General features: G+C 38.7%; 1 protein-coding gene across 2 annotated transcripts in view; it reads left to right on the top strand.

The window, feature by feature from the left end:
* The window catches only part of thsd7a.L (thrombospondin type 1 domain containing 7A L homeolog), a 153,245-nt gene that overhangs the window by 74,762 nt on the left and 55,594 nt on the right, over positions 1-22,889 (top strand). For both annotated transcript variants that reach the window (XM_041565914.1, XM_041565915.1), the window contains exons 3-5: positions 1,085-1,327; positions 6,046-6,227; positions 9,513-9,581. In XM_041565914.1, coding sequence (XP_041421848.1) covers positions 1,085-1,327; positions 6,046-6,227; positions 9,513-9,581 — 494 coding nt within the window. The remainder of the gene's footprint in view (positions 1-1,084; positions 1,328-6,045; positions 6,228-9,512; positions 9,582-22,889) is intronic.

Below are 22,889 nucleotides of genomic sequence, written 5' to 3'. Positions count from 1 at the left end.
AGTGTAGGAAATAGAAAGTGAGCAATGTGATGGGGTTTTTTTTTTGTTCTTGCTGATACGTTTTGCCCATCACCTCCAATATCCTGCTTTTATGCCAATAACTACATCTCCTGTTGTCCTTGCCTGTTTTTGTCCTACATCTCTCTTTGCCATTTGCTCACTTTTAAGTTGTGCATGTCTGTTTCCTAGTGCCCACCACCACTTGTATCCTCCCTACTTTGCCCACCTCCTTTGCTGTTCTTCTAATAACAGGTAACGCTACATTATATCTGCTTGGCTGACCCTCTGAACACTACTGGATCCATAGTAACTACATTTGCTTTGCAACACCAAAACCTTTCTTAATGTGTGCCCAGTTTATTTTATAGTTGTGACTTCTTAAAAGCTATTCATTTTACTTACAGTATATGGAGGTTCCTTATATTAAAGAAAATCCTCCCTTTATCCAATGGCACAAGGGTTGATTAAATGTATTAAAGTGTTGTATATAAATATATATATTTATTGTGACAAGCTGGCTGCCTGTACACATCATTTTTAGGGGGAAATTAGCAATGGTAGGCAGGTAAGCAGAGGATCAGGAGCATAGACACAGGGACACCGCATCTTCAGGCAAAAACACAAGTTTATTTAGGAACACTCTTCCAAAATAAAGTCACTGCCATACAGGAACACAGTTCATTAGCGTTTTAACAGCACGCATTCAAACTTTTCCCCACACAAATATTTCCCGAGCAGACCTAATAATACTCACACACAGTAGAGCGAGTAATGGGGTCTTGCTGGCAGTGTAGCCATTACAATATAGGTTGACCGCATATTTATCTGTGTTTATCTCAATAGTGGTAATATTTTAGTATGGTCAATAGCACACAGAGTTAACAGGATTCTGAATGGAGAACAAGACTGGAGTAGGAGGACACAGCAGCAATGTTGGAAGTGTAGAAGACAGGATTTACCAGGACAGCTACGGACAGTTTTTAAAATATGTTGCACAATGTAATGGAATTTGAGTGTAATGTAATTTTTATTACAATTATATTTTTTTATTATATATTTAAAAACTATTGCATGTATTTGTCAGTTTTTGTCAACAGGAAAAGTTGCCAATTACTTTCCAGTCTTGTGTTGTTGACAAGGAGTGCCAAGTGTCTGAGTGGGCAGAATGGAGTCTGTGCTCCAAGGCTTGTGATATGGCATCTGTTGGATATCGCACTAGAAAACGGACTATCAAACTATTTCCAATCGGGAATGGAAATGAATGTCCAGAACTAGAAGAAACAGAACAATGTACTTCTCCTCCAGATGGGCCACAAGTTTGTATTCAGTAAGTATAAACATAGTGAAGAAATTAAGAAATGTATATGTCCCATCATTATGCAAACTCACAATTATAATTAATAGAGTCATGCCAAATATCAACCGAACGTTTTGCCAGATACATTTTTTGTTTGAACTTTGCTCAATGTAACTATGCAAATGTAGGGTTAGTGTTTGGATTGGTTTGGTTTCAGACAAATCACTTGTGGCGGATTCTTTGGTTTTTTCGAATGCTTTCTTGGTTGTGCTAGTTTGCTATTGGCACTTGTTTTGATAATATTCCCTTTGATTTTTTTTTACCTTTTGCAATATGGGTTCAACCTCTATTTGAATACAAAGGGGGACATTCAGATGTAGATGCAGGTATCAGATCCCTTACCAAGAAACCCATTATTTAGAAACCTCTAAATTATAGAAAGGTCATCTCCCAGATACTCCATTTTAATAAAATAATTACAATTTTTAAAAATAACTTCCTTTTTCTGTGTAATAATAAAATAGTACTCTGTACTTGATCCCAGCTAAACTATGTGAATCAAAAACGATCCTGTTGAGTTTATTAAATGTTTAAATTATGTTTTAATAGACTACTTAAAATATGGTGATCCAAATTAGGGAACCCTTATCCAGAAAACCCCAGGTCCTGGAAAGCAGGTCCCATACCTATTTTTAAAATAGAAACTTTACTTGCTTATATAAGTCATTTCTGAGAATACATGGAGCGTGCTTATTTTAGTATAAATTACTTGGATGTCCTTAAATGACTAAGTCTCCTTAAATATGGAAAAAAGTTTAAAGCAATCAGATCATAAATACATTTTAAGATATTTGGAATCATCCCATTTTCATTTGTGTTCCAATGTTTTGTAGCTGTATTGTGTCATAATGAATTGTATTAATTCCATTGCTGTGATATGTGATTAGGTCCTGCTTTTCTAGATTTCCCTGGCATTTGGCCAGATAACATGCTGATAAAAGAGACCTGTACCAAGTTTCTTTCAACTTTCTTCTAACAGCGTATAAAGCATTCCCACATTTATATTCACTATTGCAACATAGAAGGCAGGGTAAAATTTGAAGTCCATAAGAGAATACCTCTATTCATCTAGCTGGAATGCTTTACAAAGATGAGCACTCTTCATGAATTTCTTGTGGTCAGTTGAATAAACTGTATTAAGGGGCAGATTTATCAAGGGTCGAATTTCGAATAAAAAACTACTATTCCCTAGTCGAAGTACACAAAAAATAGCTCAAAATTGTAATTTTTTAAATTCGATTTTTCACTTCGACCCTTGATAAATCTGCCCGTAAATGTTAGGTCCCAATTAAAACAGATATTTCCACTCCAAATTACACATCAGAGAACTCTACATAATAATTAAAATAGAAAAGTATATATAGTATACAGACATGGGAGCCATTATCCGGAAACCCGTTATCCAGAAAGCTCTGAATTACAGGTAGGACATCTCACATAGACTCCATTTTAATAAAATAATTCAGATTCTTTTTGTAATAATAAAACAGTACCTTGCACTTTATCCCAACTAAGATATGATTAATTCTTATTGGAGGCAAAATACTCGTATTGGGTTTAATTAATGCTTATATGATATTTTAGTTGACATGGAGATCAACCTCAGGTCCCAAGCATTCAGTATAACAGGTCCCAAACCTGTACTATATATGCAAATAGATGGGGTTTGTTGTATGAAGGTGGGTTTGACAAATCTGTTCACTGATAACTGTTAGGTAACGCATGGATGGTGGCTCAGCCCACACAACTGAAATGTGATTTAACATTGTAGGATATTGACTTGTGTTAATTGTATCTGGATAGTCATTGGGGTTTATTTATGAACAAATTTGGACAGTAACCCTGGCAACCAATCAAATATTTGCTCCCATTGTTCTACACGGCACTGGCAATAAAATCGAATCACTGATTGGTTGCTATGGGTTATTAAGTCCCATATAGTCAACTCCCTAGGCATGATCCTGGCATGATAGCAAATTCCTAGTGCACAAAAAGGTTTTTTGGAGAAGGCTGAACCATGGATAATCAAATGATTTTCTGTGCTTTTAAAAAGAATTAACTTTAACTGCTCCCAAAGAACAAATTACAACAAGCAGTGCTGTTCTATTCCAGCTCTAATTGCTCATTAAATTAATGTAGTTATTTAGAATCAGATTATATCAGAACAATGCAGCATTGTAAATCCTGGCTACAGAAACTAGAAAATAAAAAAACACCAAAGAATATTATTGCTTTAAATCACACTACAGAAAGCAAGTGGTAAAACAAGAAACCAATAACAGTAAAAGTAAAGTAGGGCAAACAGGACAGAGTTGGTTTTATCTCCTTCAAGCAAGCCAATAAATTGAAAAAAAAATAATAAAAATAGAAGCTACTGAACATCATAGATTCTGATGCCATATTATGCAAAAGTAGTAACACAAATGATGGTCTATTGCAGCAGGGGCCCCCTGCAATTCAGTCCTTCTCTACAGTAAGGGGCATATTTATCAAGGGTTGAATTTCGAATTGAAAAAACTTTGAAACTTGAATTCAAATAGGCCAACCGAAATTGAATCAAAGTTTTTTTTGGTTCAATAGGTCCATAATAGCGCATTCGATCGAATTCTATTTTTCAAAGTCCACCAATTGACTCCAAATAGGTTCTACTGATGCACCTGAGCCACCTAGGATGCAGGAAAAGTAATGGCAAATCATAAATGCTAATTGCAATTTCCACCACACTCCAATATTAAGGGAATTATTTATCAAAGGTGAGTTTGTGAGGTTTTTCTACATCGAATAAACTCACAACTCGAATGTTTCATGAACTGGTCCTAAGAATTCAAATTCGACTATTTGCCACCTTATTTATGAAAAAACTCGAATGTAAAAAAAATCAAATCAATGCAATCAGGAGTAAAACTCAAATACTTTATATTGATCAAGTGATCTGTGAAAAAAACTTGAATTGATCGAGTTTTCAAGCACAAACCACTGAACCCGAAAATCACAAAGGCTAAAAACTTCTTCAAATGGTTCAAGGGACCTCTGCCATTTACTTCTACATGACCTCGACAGGTTTTGGATGGAGAATTTTCAGATTCAAGCTTTTTGTAGCTTTAGGCATAATAAAACTTACTTAAACTACCTTCGAAAACTTGAGTTTTTTTTAATTTTTTTCGGACCTTTGATAAATAACCCCATTATATAGCGAATTAGAGTAATGCAAACTCATCAGCATAAATATTAGGATACTTTACGAAGGCCTCCTTTTTTTAATGCATGAAGCTTCCAGTGTTTAAAGGAACAGTAACACCAAAAAATTCAAGTGTATAAAAGTAATTAAAATATCATCTACTGTTACTCTGCACTGGTAAAACTGATGTGTTTGCTGCAGAAACACTACTATAGTTCATATAAACAAGCTGCTGTGTAGCATTTGCGTAAATTGAAAAAAGCCTATATTGCACAGCTTAAATAGTGGATAACAGATAACATTATGTTCTATAGAGCTTATCTGCTATCTGATGTGTAACCTGAGCCCTTTCTCCTTTGAATGGCTTCTTCTATTGCTATGTAGGGACCCATAAGTGTAATGGCCCTTATGGCTTCATTCCTTGCCAGTGCCTCCTTTCCCTGTTGCTGGGTTAAACTCCATGTAATATATTATACATTATTTGCATACCCATTCTATTGGTTTTAGGTTGTGACCACTTCCTGCAGTGCTGTAAAAAAGTGCTTTGCAGGGTGGGGCACTTCCTCTTCGGCCTGCAGCAGTTAACCTGGGCAGTCGTTCCACTGAGCCTGGAGTCAACAAGGCCCAGAAGTGTTATGCCCTAAAGGGACAACCCCTTTAGAGAAGTCGGGGTACAGGGACCCCATGTACGAGGTGAAACCAGTGTATAGGATAGCTCTTTTCATAGCACTTTCTAGTGAGAGTGAGTCAGAGAGGCTTAGCTAGTAAGAGCAGTTCAAGCTCCAACAAGGAGAATAGAGGGAGTAGCTCTCCCCCAGGCTCTGCTTTGCCTGTAGTGCAGGGACCACAGTATTGACAAGGGAAATTAGGCTATGTTCTAACCCTGTTCCACGTCTGCTGTATGGGATCCGGTCCACAAAAGGTACTGAAACCCTGGAAGGTGATCCTTTAAACTCCTCCATGCTATTCCTCCTATGGTGCCTTTCTATGCTGTATCTGCTAATCTGTGAATGTACCTGGCATGTGCTGTTACCTACCTCAGTTGTGAGTATTACAAACCCTATGGCGCTTTATATTAAATAAAGCCTGTTCTACCCCAGGCCTCCATCTGTTATTTTACATCTTTGGCAGTAGTGAGTTGTAGTACAACAACATCAACACGTGTTATTTCCATATTGCGAAATCCATCCTAGTGAAAGAGGGGCGTGTGTAGCCCATGCTCTATCACACTAGTTGGTATTTGTCTAAATACACCCAAATAGGTGCTACAGCTACACAGCAGCTTATTTATATAAACAATAGTAGTGTTTCTGATGCAAACACAGCAGTTTTACCAGTGCAGGGCAACACTACATTCTATTTTTATTACTTAAAAACACTTTCATTTTTTGATGTTACAGTTCTTTTTAGAACATGGTGTGTTCCTGGTGAGATATCTTGTGTTCCACCTCTATGCCAGTGTATTTTATATCTGTATGGTCATTTTTTGTTACATTCATTTCTGACCTAGATACACCTGGAGAGCTACAGAATGGACTGAATGTCGGGTTGATCCTTTGTTAAGCCAGCAGGATAAAAGGAGAGGTAACCAGACTGCACTATGCGGTGGAGGAATTCAAACACGGGAGATTTACTGTGTACCAGCAAATGAAAATCTGCTTTCTTACCTCAACAATGTGAAAGATAAAGAAGGTACTATAAATGAGCATTCCTATGGGAGAGGATTCCAATAGCATATTGCATGTGCATTGTAGGCTTATTCCACATGGCGAGATTAGTAACTATTTGTACTTGGTTAAAACGCATGGCATTAATTTTTTTGTGGAATATACATAACACACAAATAACCTATTCTTAGCCTTAGCCAGCTAAGGGGCAGATTTACGAAGGAGCGAAGCGGCTAACGCCAGCGACAATGCGCTATATCGTGAGCACCTGCAGGGACATTGCCAATTCAATAACAGGCGCAGTCGCTAATTCACTAGTGAAACAGACCGTCATTAGTGGTCATTCGCACCAGGCGACTTTTTATTCTGGCAAATGGACGTTACTCTGCAAATTCACTAAAATGCGGATTTTACTGAATGTTACCTCTTTCACCAGAGTTGCCTTCACCACCTCAGAATAAGCGAAGTGCTAGGCACAAACGAATGGTAGCGAATGAAATGCTTGCACTGAAGAAGTATCGCTAGCGAAAAGTTGCTAGCGCAACTTCGCATTTTAGTGAGTTAGCATAACAAATTTGCACCTGGCAAAGAGGCGTGGAGTTTGGCAACGTGGTCGCTGGCGACAATATGCCCTTTAGTGAATTTGCCCCCATGAGTCTCATGCTAAAACTATTTTTGGTGCCTCATGGAGTCACAAAACAGAGAGTGCCACAACAGAAAGTTTGTGAGATAATGCGTCATTGAGAGTAGAAACATGGCAAACTGCATGCAGATATTTGCACCTTGTGTTTTCTATGAATGAGCTATTGTGACTCTTTGTCTAAAACTTTTTGGTGTGCATGGGTTGAATAAGAAAAAGATAGCACAGACTGTATAAATGAATTTGAAAAAGGACTGCTCCTTAAATGAATTACTTAAAAATTTCCTTAGACTATATATTGTCTGAGGCAGTGCTTGAATTGGGATTAAAAAGGTAGCCACGCCCACAAATACAAGCCACACCCATCATTATTATAAGCCTCACCCACCAATACTTTCTGGTTACGGCTACTTTAATTCAAAACCATTTCGCTATTTCCGTTTTTATTAACAACAAAACAACTTAGTTTAACAGCAATCAACAGGTCACATTAACACCAACACTAACCTGGTACAATGGCACTAACATGGCACAATGGCAATTTCACTTATAAATCCCCCCAGAATTCATAGCACAATGGCAATTTCACTTATAAATCCCCCCAGAATTCATAGCACAATGGCAATTTCACTTATAAATCCCCCCAGAATTCATAGCACAATGGCAATTTCACTTATAAATCCCCAAGAATTCATATCACAATGGCAATTTCACTGATAAATCCCCCCAGAATTCATAGCAACTACTGACATTTTAGCTGTTGCTGAACCACAACTCCCATCATCCTCTCCCAGCACAATGGGATAATGGGTGTGAGTGAGGCTGATACTCTTTCTACAACACCCATTAATTAAATTAATGACTTGGTAACTATCCTAATTATTTACTAAATTATACATCTATAGGGTACATGCTTATCAGTGGGCCAAGGGACAGAATAATAAACTCCATTTTTATTCAGTGATGAGAATGTACTGATATCTCAGCTATAAAAATAATTTAATAATCACTGTGTAATTTTGTTGAAAATGGTGCATATTCTATTTTAAATCATGTGTCTGTAGCATCTCTCGCCATCACAATATGCTGTTTTATATTATATTTTACCAAAATACACACTAACAATTTGATTTAATACAATATGTCCACAATCAGCACAATTATTAGCACAAGCTATCAATTTTTTTTTAACATTTCATTTAGGCTAAAGGAAACATACTGTGATGATTATCTAGCACCATAATGAAATTAACACGTAGCTATATTTTCCAATCTGTATCTCAAAGCACAACTCCTTCCTCCGTTTTCTAAAAATCAATTGGTTGTGTTCCATTTGATTTATTTAATGATTTGAAAACTGTATTCAGCTATCATTACCTTTTATTACCCATAACGGCGATTGTTGTAATAATAGTGTTCTTCCTTGTTAACTCTACAATTAAATTAACCTTGATACCATTTGCTGATTTACAGATGAGGTTAATTGAAAATTTGCCAAAGAGAATGGAAATGTTGTTATTTCAGAATGGAAGCTTTGTTGTAATTATTTTCAATTTCATGCTACCCTTGTAGGCCAATTTAATATTTGTCTTGTGGAATTAATCAGAAAATATAAATAAACCCTCTAACCTTCAAAACTAGCGTCTAACCAGTAAGAGCCAGTAAAACACTTCAGTGACTACATCTAGTGGCAAGTCACAGCCATAGCATTGCCATAGTATTTCCAAATTATACCGTTGTGCAGCTTTCATTCCCTTTTACCACATTTAGTAGATATGGGAAAAATATTTCTCAGAAATAGTAGCAAGCAATATGATTTTTAATTTAGATTTTAGGTTTGATTTGCAGAACTGGAAATGCAGTGACTTTGCCGGATATTGGAGAATTGACACATTCTTCAAGAGATAATGTTCAACTGAGTATGCAATTTCATTGAAATACGTCTGGAAAGTAGAACATTTATGTCCTCCAGGTTTTCATGCACAGTAAATGACTTCCTATATTACCTGAAAACCAAAATGATAATAAAAAAACATAATGTAACTTGATTTATTGTATGTTACGATTTGTCCTTTAGTGTGAAATCAGTGCTGAAAGACTTTCCTTTTACTTTGGTTTGATCAGTCTTATAAAATATTTCTAAGAAGATTTTTTGTATTTTGTGGAATTATCACCTGTAAATATAAAATGAAAGGAAAATCTGTTGCTCCTTGGTACAGTTTTTGTCTTTGCTTATCGTACGTTCTTTCATGAAAAAAGCCAAGAATGTTTCATTTAATCCCCCCTACAAAAATAGCGGTGAATAGAACAGCTTTCTAACTGATCCATTTAGTCCTGTGTTCTCTAATGGCACTTGCCTAGTCTAATCCATTAGCCTTCTACCATTGTGCCTTCAGCTGACCTATTTCGGTTGCAGGTGTCTTTTTCTTCTGTGCCGTGCCAGTGTGTGAACTTAAAATCCTTGACTTTTGTCTATAGATTCTTTTAACATAAAAAAGCCCAGCTCCCCAAATGTAGAAACCGGGACTAGAGGCAATAGGTTTGTCTTCTCTTAGACATGTAATAGATGTTTGCTGTAATTGTCAATATTTTTTGGCAAAATACTTTTTTTTGTGACTACATTATGAGAAATGTTTTTTTTTCCTTATGTTAATTTGCTTTTACTTTCAGACAGCCATTCTTACAGCACATCAAAGTCTAGCGCGGCTCCATTTCTATCAATCACTTTTGAAATATCAGGTGGGTGCAGAAAGCTTTGAGACGAATGTTTTCATAACTGTGTTTTCTTAAGAAGGATAAAGAGCCCTCACTTAATTGCGTCTTTAGTAGCTACCATAAAGGAACTGTTTAATATTTACAAATCTAGTGAAATTTTGTTTTATTTTGTAATTTAATTATGAATATGCGAAGCTTTAATGTATTGATCTAGACCTTGCTTATGATTTGGAACACTTTCATCCTCTTGAACATCTGTTAACGTGATGAGAGGCTTATATCTGAGCTTTGCAGCTAGGGATTTTCTGCTGTTGTTCTGCCCATAGCTATTATTATAAAATCCAGGAGTAACAGTATAACAGGAATTACAAGGTATACTGTAAGATATTTTTTTTGTTTAAAAGGAGAGGAGCAAAATCCACAGATATATTTTTGTGCATTTATTTTGCATGAAGACACAGGGTTGTTATAACATTTCATGTATACAGCAGTCCTAATCTAATAATGTTGCAACCCGACCTGCTCCCTGACTGATATGTTGCCTTTCCACTCTTTAATATCATACATACATTGAAGTATCCACAACAGCAACCTTGTCAGTTCTAATGCAATTATTTTTCCAGTCACTCTCTCTTGTGTGGAGAGTAGCATGTTGTATCAGATCAGGTCCCCACTTATTTGATTGGACAACTTATTTGGTCACGCTAATCATGGGGAAAAGGGATAAACAGCATCAGTGGTCCTACGCAATAAAAGTGTGACAATGATCTGAGTATTCTGCAACTAAAGCTGGTCATAGATGTTCAGACTTTATTCTGTGGATAACGGATGTTCAGATATTGATTGTTCATTTCAATGCCACAATTTAAAACTAACTATTCAAATTTAAGTCAGATCACCATGGTGCAAAACTTCATGGGACAATAGATGGTCCAAAAATTGTGCAAAACCTCCTTTTTGTACAATTATATGTGTGTGTCTCTGGTCAACTTAACACTGAATATCAAGTGACCTCCTGTTGCAAACCTCACAACTGGTCCTCTCAGATAGAGGCTGACACTAGACTTTCCACTGGTTAGCACCTTTTTAAACCATACCTGCAGAGTTGCTGACCCCAGCCTATCTTCACAATAATCATGATTTACAGTCACACATTGATACTGTGTCATGTGTGACAGTCAGAAATCTGCAGTGGGAAACATGGTGGCTTTACAAGGTTGCTGCAATCCAGAGAGGAAGTGGGCCTTAATATAAGCAAATGGGAAGTAAAGAAAAGTAATCAAGGCAAACCTATGCATTCAATCAAATAGGTTAGTATATCATGGTATGTAAATATTTTGAGTATTTATCTGCAGTTTCTAATAACAGGACAAAGAGCTGTATAAAATTTTGCCATTTTCAGTAGATAAGAATCCTACAGATTATAAAACATTTAGTACAATATTCTTCCATAAAATCAGAATCCTGTGATGTTGCAATGTCCCTCATTTTCAGTCAAAAGGTACGAACATACTGTATGAGAAAAAGCAGAAGGTCAAACATTTGTGCATCCACATTCTGGCCTTACAGTCTACAACACTTCTGTAATCCCATTTCTCATTACTGTATGAGTAATACATACTGTATAGTCCTGGATACTTGGAAAACCAAAAGGTACTTGATAATGAATAAATGTTAAATTGAATTTTTCACCAACTCAGACTTAGTATGTTGCTATATATATATATATATATGAGGGAAAGGCATCTTGAGAAAGGTTCTAAACTCCGAACCGAAACGTTGATGCAATGTATATTTAATGAATTTCTAATAAATTAATTTTAATATTAACATCGGTGTGCGTGTAACCACTGGACTTCTGGATTTCACGATCTACACACAGCACCCGAGTTTGGATTCATAACGATGAGTGCGGTCCTTAATGGTGGATATATATATATATATATATATATATATATATATATATATATATATATATATATATATATATATATATATATATATATATACATGCCTCCCAAGGAAAGATTGATATTTAATCATATATTTATAGTAACTAGATCCTATATCGCAGAAAACTGGAAGTCAAAAATTGTTTCTAAACTTGATGATATCCTAAAGAGAGTAGAACTTAACCTCCAAGCTGAAAAGACTTGGGCAATAAAATCAGGAAACCTTCAATCCTTTCTGGTAAGGGCATGTCTATGGTCTTCGGTTTATCCAGACACTAAATTATCTGAACTTTGATTTTAGGCCATATATCCTCTCACAGAGATACTGTTTTGTGGATTGACTCTGCATAATTTACTAATTCATGAAAAGAGTGAATTATTCTTAATTCTCAGCAACTGATTCAAAAAGGACACTGTTATTTGTAGTTGTAGTTGTTTTGTTACAATAAAAGTATATTTCCCCCACCATTGGGGTGTAATACAGATATATATACTTATAATACTTTATTACCTTAAAAAATTATAGCTTTTCTAGAAAAATGTCCTTTACTTACTATTAATAGAGGTACTTAGTCAAACAATAAGGTTTGTTATAACAATGTTTTGAAATATAAGTTTATTACTAGAATACTGTATACATATTGTTTGTGACCAATTCTATACAAATTTTAATAATTAATGTGATTATTAATGTCATTATGTGTTAATGTAAAAACTTTTACTTCAAGTATATATTAGGCTTTTGCCAAAAGCTGTAATTTAACTTGAAAAAACCCCAATAAAAACTTATTGAAAATAAATATATATATAATATTTTTACTTTTATTTTTTAATTTTTTCTATGTAGATTTTGAAATGACAGAATGCAGAATATTGGGATATAAAATATTAAGAATATAACTATTAAGGAAAAAACCCAAAATGCACCTTCTTATTATTTTTTATTCCATTTCCCCAACCATCTGCCCAATGGAGGATAGGATTTAATCACGAGTAAGTGAAGTGGCTCAATTGGAACTGGCCATTACATTAAAGTCCTTTCCACCCAACTATTTGGATATCCATGTGGTGAGGAGTAATACAAAATAGTACTGAAAGGCTGCACAAACCTGCGCTTATGCAGGTAATGGAAGACATTGTAGGGGAGGGGAAAGTGAATAGAAATTTAGCTGTAACCTATGGACGGTGGAATAAAATAAATTTTCATTGAGGGCATAGTTCTTAGTCTACTATAGGATTCAATAATAGTTTAGTCTATTGTGGGGGTTTGATATACAATCCCTAAAGGCTATGAAAAATAAAACATTTGATTGAATAAATAGGCTGATTTGAATTATTTGATAAAAATACCAGCAAAGATTTAAAGGCTCTCATTTTGATCTTTTACAAGGTCTGCCCCATATCAATCAGTTGCTAGATTATCATAAAATATTATCATAAAATAGGGCTATGGGTTTTAGAACAATAGCACATGGGGAGCACTGTACATCGTTGTCCAAGATTTTCCCCAGGTAGGAAGGGTATAAAAGGAGGATGAGAGAGGAGTTTAGTGGTAAAGCTGGTTAACTTGCACCTGGGTACTTTATTTTGCACCAGTTGTGCCACTGAATCTGCAATATATACATATGGCTTAAAATTGAGGTGCTCTGTACCATTGCAAAATGCCCGTTCTATGTATTTTGTGCCCATTAGATATTTGTAAATGAGCTGTATTGTTTTGTTGGTTTAATATAAAGAACTGCTGAAAGGTATTAAGGATGATACTCATTAACCAGAAAACTAGTCATACAGGGACAAAACAATGACAACGCAGACAACAATTTTGAGCAAACAGCATTACTGTGTCAGCATATCAGCAAAAATCTTTATTCTGTGCCATCTAATCAATTGATAGAAGCAAGAGATGATTATTATAAATGATCTGTAAAATTAAACCCTTGCTCATTTTAGCAAGAACAGCTTTAGAACATGTGTACTGTTTTTAAATGTGTGTTTTAATTTTTCCTCTTAAAACCATAGACGTTTAACTATTATTGTTCTGATTAACGGTATTTTTAAGTCCTTTCCACCTTTTTCAGTAGAGCATAGGCTAGATAACTTTCAGTGGCTCCCAAATTATTTATGGAGTTTGGTTTATTATATATGATAGGGGTCCTTAAAAACAAACATTTATTCTTAAGCAAATTGTAGTTATAGAAGTTTGCTGACGCAAATCAAAAGCAAATCAATTAGCATACAATAGCCCATTGCAGGAGTCAATATAAGGGCCACACGATCCTGGGCTTCTTTTTGTGGAAATGTATTCACCCTACTTGGATTCCCTGTTCTGTTTGGTCTTAGGTCTTGTTAACTACCATGCTCTAGATGCACCTTATATTAACTCTTTTGTGCTCTGTGCACCTTGCACTATATTCATAAATAACCCCTGATATCATCTCACCCTCATTTACTAACAGTGGATACATTGCAAAAAATGCCACAATTTTCAATGTCTTAAACCACAATACATACTTTTTCTTGTCCTAAATAACATTTTAACACATACCTTCTATTTGGTCACTATTCATTTGCTGCAAAAGGATTCGTGCTAGGTGCAGAGCAAAAGGCAATCCCAATGACAAGTGCCATGTACCTTTGTTCTAAAACTTTTTGATTTATACCTATGACTTCAATCACAATAATTGCAGTTCCAGCTTAGGCATCACAAGGCACTACATGTTAAAGTAGAATCTCTTTATTTTGCTTTCAGTGTGCTGAAGTCATTTCATACTTGTATTATGAATGATATAATCCTTCTATTACTTTACATGATTCAGTGCATGAGCTATGTTGATCTGTATAGAATGTGTTGAATTTGAGTTATACATTATGAGTTACTTACAATGCAAGCTCTGTGGTTTGTTCTCTGCTGGTCTACTTGAATATTTATCATTCAGCCCAATTTAAATTATATCTTGATATAGTTGATAGCTGACCTTGATACTTGAGCAGAAAATGATTGCATTACACATTTGTTGACTATTAAATATGGGTACCATATTGTGAACAACAGACTGCCACTTTAATAACATGGACAAGTATGCTACTGTTACTAGATATTGAGGCTGGCTCCCTGCGAATCATCAAAATACTCTCAGATATAGGGACAAAAGCCTCAAATATATAATGCCTAGATATTTCTTATTTTATATAATGAACTTTTAAAAGCCCAGAGCTTCATCAGGCATACATCAGCAATAATTTAGGCTTTACAACGTGTCCACAGAATACAAAATTGGTCAAAATATCAGCAGAATATGAGGCTATTGGGGGAATGTAATAAAAGTTGGAAAGAGTAAAATAATTTGCACATATAAAAATTCACATTTCACAATGTAATACACTTCCTTAAACTATTATTCAATTTTGAATTTTAATTGTGCATTGTGAATTTTAATTGCGCACTGCCCACTTTTAAGAAGTGCTAAAAGTGTCATAATCTTTTGGAGCAAACATAACAACTTTTTCAGTAGAAGTTTTATTACATTCACTGAGCACTGGCACAAACTATAAAATTCGAAAACCTTCTTCCACTGTCAGAAGTGATCGCTAAACAGTTTCCTGGTTCGCAAAAGCTGTATGAAATTTGTGCAAAGGCAAATTTGTTCGCACAAAGGCATTCATTTTTGCATTGCGAAAAATTTTTCCCGTTGCCGACTTTTATTACATTCCCCCATATATCTGTTATAGTAGCTGATGCTGCAGGGGCTGATTAATCATTAAGGGGCCGATTCACTAACTTCGAGTGAAGGATTCGAAGTAAAAAAACTTCAAATTTCGAAGTGTTTTTGGGCTACTTCGACCATCGAATGGGCTACTACGACCTTTGACTATGACTACGACTTCGAATCGAAGGATTCGAACTTAAAATCGTTCGACTATTCGACCATTCAATAGTCGAAGTACTGTCTCTTTAAGAAAAAACTTCGACCCCCTAGTTCGCCATCTAAAAGCTAACAAACTCAATGTTAGCCTATGGGGAAGGTCCCCAAAGGCTTTCCTAAGTTTTTTTGATCGAAGGATATTCCTTCGATCGTTGGATTTAAATCCTTCGAAACGTTCGATTCGAAGGATTTTATCGTTCGATCGAAGGAATAATCCTTCGATCGTTCGATCGCACTATTTGCGCTAAAATCCTTCGACTTCGATATTCGAAGTCGAAGGATTTTAATTCCCAGTCGAATATAGAGGGTTAATTAACCCTCGATATTCGACCCTTTGTGAATCGGCCCCTTCGTCTGATGTAGAATGTACTAGTTTCTATAATGTCATGTATAGAGATGTCGCGAACTGTTCGCCGGCGAACTTGTTCGCGCGAACATCGGGTGTTCGCGCTCGCCGGAAGTTCGCGAACGTCGCGCGACGTTCGCCATTTTGGGTTCGCCATTGTTGGCGCTTTTTTTTGCCCTCTCACCCCAGACCAGCAGGTACATGGCAGCCAATCAGGAAGCTCTCCCCTGGACCACTCCCCTTCCCTATAAAAACCGAAGCCCTGCAGCGTTTTTTCACTCTGCCTGTGTGTGCTGAAGAGATAGTGTAGGGAGAGAGCTGCTGCCTGTTAGTGATTTCAGGGACAGTTGAAAGTTTGCTGGCTAGTAATCGTTTTGATACTGCTCTGTTATTGGAGGGACAGAAGTCTGCAGGGGTTTGAGGGACATTTTAGCTTAGGTAGCTTTGCTGGCTAGTAATCTACCTTCTACTGCAGTGCTCTGTATGTAGCTGCAGTGGGCAGCTGTCCTGCTTCTGATCTCATCTGCTGACTGCTGCAATAACAGTAGTCCTTGTAAGGACTGCTTTTATTTATTTTTTTGTTGTTTTACTACTACTACTACTACTACTACTACTATAAGAGCCCAGTGCTATTAGTCTAGCAGTGTTGGGGAGTGGGACTGGTGTGCTAATCTGCTGCTCCTAGTAGTTCAGCAGCACCAACTTTAATTTTTTTTTTTTAATATTCATTTTTTTTTATTTTACTTTTTTTTATTTTACTACCGCTGTAGTAGTGTATAAGTTGACCTTTTAGGCATTATTTGCCCTGTAGGCATTATTTGCACACTGTTTTCTTCAACCCGCCATCGAGCTGTGTGACCTTGTTCCCATTCTGTCTAAATATCCATAATATTACCGTCTCCAGAAAAAACACCGGAGTCACTTTTTTCAAGCAGCCATAATATATTTTACGTAATCCGTATCCACCGCTGTAGTAGTGTATACGTTGGCCTTGTAGGCATTATTTGCACACTGTTTTCTTCAACCCGCCATCGAGCTGTGTGACCTTGTTCCCATTCTGTCTAAATATCCATAATATTACCGTCTCCAGAAAAAACACCGGAGTCACTTTTTTCAAGCAGCATTCATATATTTTACGTAATCCGTATCCACCGCTGTAGTAGTGTATACGTTGGCCTTGTAGGCATTATTTGCACACTGTTTTCTTCAACCCGCCATCGAGCTGTGTGACCTTGTTCCCATTCTGTCTAAATATCCATAATATTACCGTCTCCAGAAAAAACACCGGAGTCACTTTTTCAAGCAGCCATAATATATTTTACGTAATCCGTATCCACCGCTGTAGTAGTGTATACGTTGGCCTTGTAGGCATTATTTGCACACTGTTTTCTTCAACCCGCCATCGAGCTGTGTGACCTTGTTCCCATTCTGTCTAAATATCCATAATATTACCGTCTCCAGAAAAAACACCGGAGTCACTTTTTTCAAGCAGCATTCATATATTTTACGTAATCCGTATCCACCGCTGTAGTAGTGTATATTTTGGCCTTGTAGGCATTATTTGCACACTGTTTTCTTCAACCCGCCATCGAGCTGTGTGACCTTGTTCCCATTCTGTCTAAATATCCATAATATTACCGTCTCCAGAAAAAACACCGGAGTCACTTTTTTCAAGCAGCATTCATATATTTTACGTAATCCGTATCCACCGCTGTAGTAGTGTATACGTTGGCCTTGTAGGCATTATTTGCACACTGTTTTCTTCAACCCGCCATCGAGCTGTGTGACCTTGTTCACATTTTGTCTAAATATTGATAATATTATCGTCTCTAGAAAAACCACTTGAGTTACTTTTTTCAAGCAGCATTCATATATTTTACGTAATCCGTATCCACCGCTGTAGTAGTGTATACGTTGACTTTGTAGGCATTATTTGCACACTGTTTTCTTCAACCCGCCATCGAGCTGTGTGACCTTGTTCACATTTTGTCTAAATATTGATAATATTATCGTCTCTAGAAAAACCACTTGAGTTACTTTTTTTCAAGCAGCATTCATATATTTTACGTAATCCGTATCCACCGCTGTAGTAGTGTATACGTTGACTTTGTAGGCATTATTTGCACACTGTTTTCTTCAACCCGCCATCGAGCTGTGTGACCTTGTTCACATTTTGTCTAAATATTGATAATATTATCGTCTCTAGAAAAACCACTTGAGTTACTTTTTTTCAAGCAGCATTCATATATTTTACGTAATCCGTATCCACCGCTGTAGTAGTGTATACGTTGACCTTGTAGGCATTATTTGCACACTGTTTTCTTCAACCCGCCATCGAGCTGTGTGACCTTGTTCACATTTTGTCTAAATATTGATAATATTATCGTCTCTAGAAAAACCACTTGAGTTACTTTTTTTCAAGCAGCATTCATATATTTTACGTAATCCGTATCCACCGCTGTAGTAGTGTATACGTTGACCTTGTAGGCATTATTTGCACACTGTTTTCTTCAACCCGCCATCGAGCTGTGTGACCTTGTTCACATTTTGTCTAAATATTGATAATATTATCGTCTCTAGAAAAACCACTTGAGTTACTTTTTTTCAAGCAGCATTCATATATTTTACGTAATCCGTATCCACCGATGTAGTAGTGTATACGTTGACCTTGTAGGCATTATTTGCACACTGTTTTCTTCAACCCGCCATCGAGCTGTGTGACCTTGTTCACATTTTGTCTAAATATTGATAATATTATCGTCTCTAGAAAAACCACTTGAGTTACTTTTTTTCAAGCAGCATTCATATATTTTACGTAATCCGTATCCACCGCTGTAGTAGTGTATACGTTGACTTTGTAGGCATTATTTGCACAGTGTTTTCTTCAACCCGCCATCTAGCTGTGTGTATTATCGTTTCCAGAAAAACCAACTGAGTTTTTGTTGTTGTTGTTGTTTTTTTAAAAATAATGCCAGGCAAAGGCAGGCCGCCACGCAGAGGCCGTGCTAGGGGCCGTGCTGCTATGCAATCCTGTGGCCCTAGCAAATTGCCCAGTTTTAAAAAGCCAATGACCCTGAACTCCCAAAATGCTGAAGAGGTAGTTGACTGGCTTACACAGCACACCCCATCCTCTACCGTTTCTAACTTTACCACAACATCCTCCTCATCCTCCACTGCTATGGCCACCCCACGTAACACTTCCTCCACCACCGGTGCCCCTTCTTCACTGGGGTCAGAGGAGTTATTTTCCAATGAGTTTCTTGAACTGAGTAATGCGCAACCATTATTGCCAGAAGAAGATGAAGGAGATGAGGACCTTACACCAGATTTAATTCTGGCAGAGAACACGATAGAGATGGACATAATGAGTGATGAGGAGGAGGTCCCCGCTGCTGCTTCCTTCTGTGATGTGTCAGAAGAAATTGATGCATCTGAGGAGAATGATGATGAGGAGATTGATGTTTTGTGGGTGCCTAGTAGAAGAGAGCAAGAGGAGGGTAGTTCAGATGGAGAGACGGAGAGTCAGAGAGGCAGTAGGAGAATAAGACTTAGAAGAAGCAGGGAGGACAGCCCGCAGGGATCTGTAGGGCAACAACATGTATCGGCACCTGTGTTCAGCCGGCCAACGCACCCGCCATTGCCGCCAATACCGCCAACTCCGCCAACTTCTACTGTTACCGCCAGATCGCACACTTCCAAAAAGTCAGCAGTGTGGGATTTTTTTAATGTGTGTGCCTCTGACAAAAGCATTGTAATTTGCAATGAGTGCAGTCAGAAACTGAGCCTTGGTAAGCCCAACAGCCACATAGGTACAACTTCTATGCGAAGGCACATGAGCGGCAAGCACAAAGCACTTTGGGAGCAACACCTCAAAGGCAACAGGCAAACTAAAAGCCACACTCCTTCTGGTCCAGCATCTTACTGCTCTACCTCTGCTCTCCTTGACCCGTCTGAACCACCCTCCACTCCGCCTTCCACCTTGACCACCTGTTCCCATTCCCAGTCATCTGCCACCAGCCAAGTTTCTGTGAAGGCCATGTTTGAGCGTAAGAAGCCAATGTCTGACTGTCACCCCCTTGCCCGGCGTCTGACAGCTGGCTTGTCTGCACTCTTAGCCCGCCAGCTTTTACCATACCAGCTGGTGGACTCTGAGGCCTTCCGCAAATTTGTAGCAATTGGGACACCGCAGTGGAAGGTACCCAGCCGCAATTTTTTTTCTAAAAAGGGAATACCACACCTGTACCAACATGTGCAGAGCCAAGTTACCGCATCTCTGTCACTTAGTGTTGGGCCAAAGGTCCATATGACTACTGACGCATGGTCCTCCAAGCATGGTCAGGGCAGGTATGTCACCTACACTGCCCACTGGGTGAACTTGGTAATGGCTGGGAAGCAGGGAATGGGTAGCTCAACAACAACAGTGGAGTTGGTGTCACCGCCACGGATTGCACGCGGTTCTGCCACCACCTCTACTCCTCCATCGCTCTCTACCTCGTCTTCTTCTTCTTCTTACTCTGCTGCTGGGTCCTCCTTCTCCTCCTCCACACCTGTGCACCCCCAGCTCCCCCTAGGCTATTCGACGTGCCAGGTACGCCGTTGTCACGCTGTCTTGGGGATGACGTGCCTGGAAAGCAAAAACCATACCGGATCTGTACTCCTGTCATCTCTGCAGTCACAGGCCGATCGGTGGCTGACCCCACACCAACTGCAGATCGGAAAAGTGGTGTGTGACAATGGAAGCAATCTGTTGGCAGCGTTGAGACTAGGCAATTTAACACATGTGCCCTGCATGGCACATGTGTTAAATTTAATAGTCCAACGTTTTGTCTCCAAGTACCCAGGATTCCAGGACGTTCTCACCCAGTCCAGAAAGGTGTCGGCCCATTTCAGACGTTCCTACACAGCCATGGCACGCCTTGCTGACATTCAGCAGCGCTACAACATGCCAGTCAGGCGTTTGATTTCTGACAGCCAGACTCGCTGGAATTCAACGCTCCTTATGTTGGAACGTCTGCTGCAACAACAAAGGGCCGTCAACGAGTACCTTTTTGAACTGGGTGGTAGGACTGGATCTGCACAGCTGGGGATTTTTTTCCCCCGTTACTGGGTGCTTATGCGTGATGCCTGCAGGCTCATGCGACCTTTTGAAGAGGTGACAAATATGGTCAGTCGCACCGAAGGCACCATCAGCGACCTAATACCCTTCGCTTTCTTCCTGGAGCGTGCCGTGCGACGAGTGACAGATGAGGCTGTAGACCAGCGTGACGAGGAGCTGGAAGCGCACGATTTCTGGTCGGAATCACCAGAACGAACCCAGGCACCTGCTGCAACGCAGGGAGAGGTGCCAGAAGTGGAGTCAGAGGAGGAAGGTGGCTTTGTGGAGGAGGAGGAGGAGGAGGACCAACAGGAGCAGGCTTCCCAGGGGGCTAGTGGTGACCTTTTGGGGACCCCTGGTCTTGTACGTGGCTGGGGGGAGGAGACCGTGGATGATGCAGTCCTTGATAATGAGGAAGCGGAGATGGATAGCTCTGCATCCAACCTTGTGAGAATGGGGTCTTTCATGCTGTCATGCCTGTTGAAGGACCCCCGTATCAAGAGGCTTAAGGAGAAGGACCTGTACTGGGTCGCAACGCTACTAGACCCTCGGTACAAGCATAAAGTGTCAGAAATGTTACCAACATACCACAAGTCCGAAAAGATGCGGCATTTACAAACCAGCCTGCAAAACATGTTGTACAATGCTTTTAAGGGTGATGTCACTTCAGGAACTCATCAACATTCCAGGGGCAGAGGTGCCAGTAATCCTGCCACGAGCACACCTGCAAGGACAAAGCCCTTTGGCCAGTCTGTAACGTCAGACATGCAAAAGTTTTTCTGTCCAAGGCAGCGCCACAACCCTTCTGGATCCACCCTCAAAGAACGCCTCGACCGGCAGGTAGCGGACTACCTGGCATTAACTGCAGATATCGACACTCTGAGGAGCGATGAACCCCTGGACTACTGGGTGCGCAGGCTTGATCTGTGGCCAGAGCTGTCACAATTTGCCATGAACCTCTTGTCTTGCCCAGCCTCAAGTGTGCTCTCAGAAAGGACCTTCAGTGCAGCAGGAGGGATTGTAACTGAGAAGAGAACTCGCCTAGGTCACAAAAGTGTCGATTACCTGACCTTTATTAAAATGAATGAGGGGTGGATCTCGGAGGGTTACTGCACGCCGGAAGACTTGTTCTGACTTCTATGCAGCTGTCCTTCTCTTCAAGCCTCATGACTCCACACACAGCTGTCCTTTAGCGTCCTCCTCCTCCCTCCGCCACCGTTACAAACTAGGGTGCAAACCCTACTGGTTTAATTTTTTCTGGCCTCTGTGCTTCAGTGGCTGCGACCAAAAAAATGCCTATTTTCTGCATTTATATGACATAATTTTTCTGGCCTCTGTGCTTCAGTGGCTGCAACCAAAAAAATTTATATTTTCAGCATTTATATGGCATAATTTTTCTGTCAACTGTGCTTCAGTGGCTGCGACCAAAAAAATGCATATTTTCTGCATTTATATGGCATAATTTTTCTGGCCTCTGTGCTTCAGTGGCTGCAACCAAAAAAATTACTATTTTCAGCATTTATATGGCATAATTTTTCTGGCAACTGTGCTTCAGTGGCTGCGACCAAAAAAATGCATATTTTCTGCATTTATATGGCATAATTTTTCTGGCCTCTGTGCTTCAGTGGCTGCAACCAAAAAAAATTATATTTTCAGCATTTATATGGCATAATTTTTCTGTCAACTGTGCTTCAGTGGCTGCGACCAAAAAAATGACTATTTTCTGCATTTATATGGCATAATTTTTCTGGCCTCTGTGCTTCAGTGGCTGCAACCAAAAAAATTTATATTTTCAGCATTTATATGGCATAATTTTTCTGGCAACTGTGCTTCAGTGGCTGCGACCAAAAAAATGACTATTTTCAGCATTTATATGGCATATTTTTTCTGGCCTCTGTGCTTCAGTGGCTGTGGCCAAAAAAACTGGGCAAACAATGCCTACAAGGTCAACGACGTTGACCTTGTAGGCATTGTTTGCCCAGTTTTTTTGGCCACAGCCACTGAAGCACAGAGGCC

Source organism: Xenopus laevis, chromosome 6L (assembly GCF_017654675.1).
Source record: "Xenopus laevis strain J_2021 chromosome 6L, Xenopus_laevis_v10.1, whole genome shotgun sequence".
Lineage (NCBI taxonomy): Eukaryota > Metazoa > Chordata > Amphibia > Anura > Pipidae > Xenopus > Xenopus laevis.
The sequence above is the reverse complement of the archived record's forward strand: the minus strand, read 5'-3'. Positions and strand labels throughout refer to the sequence as shown.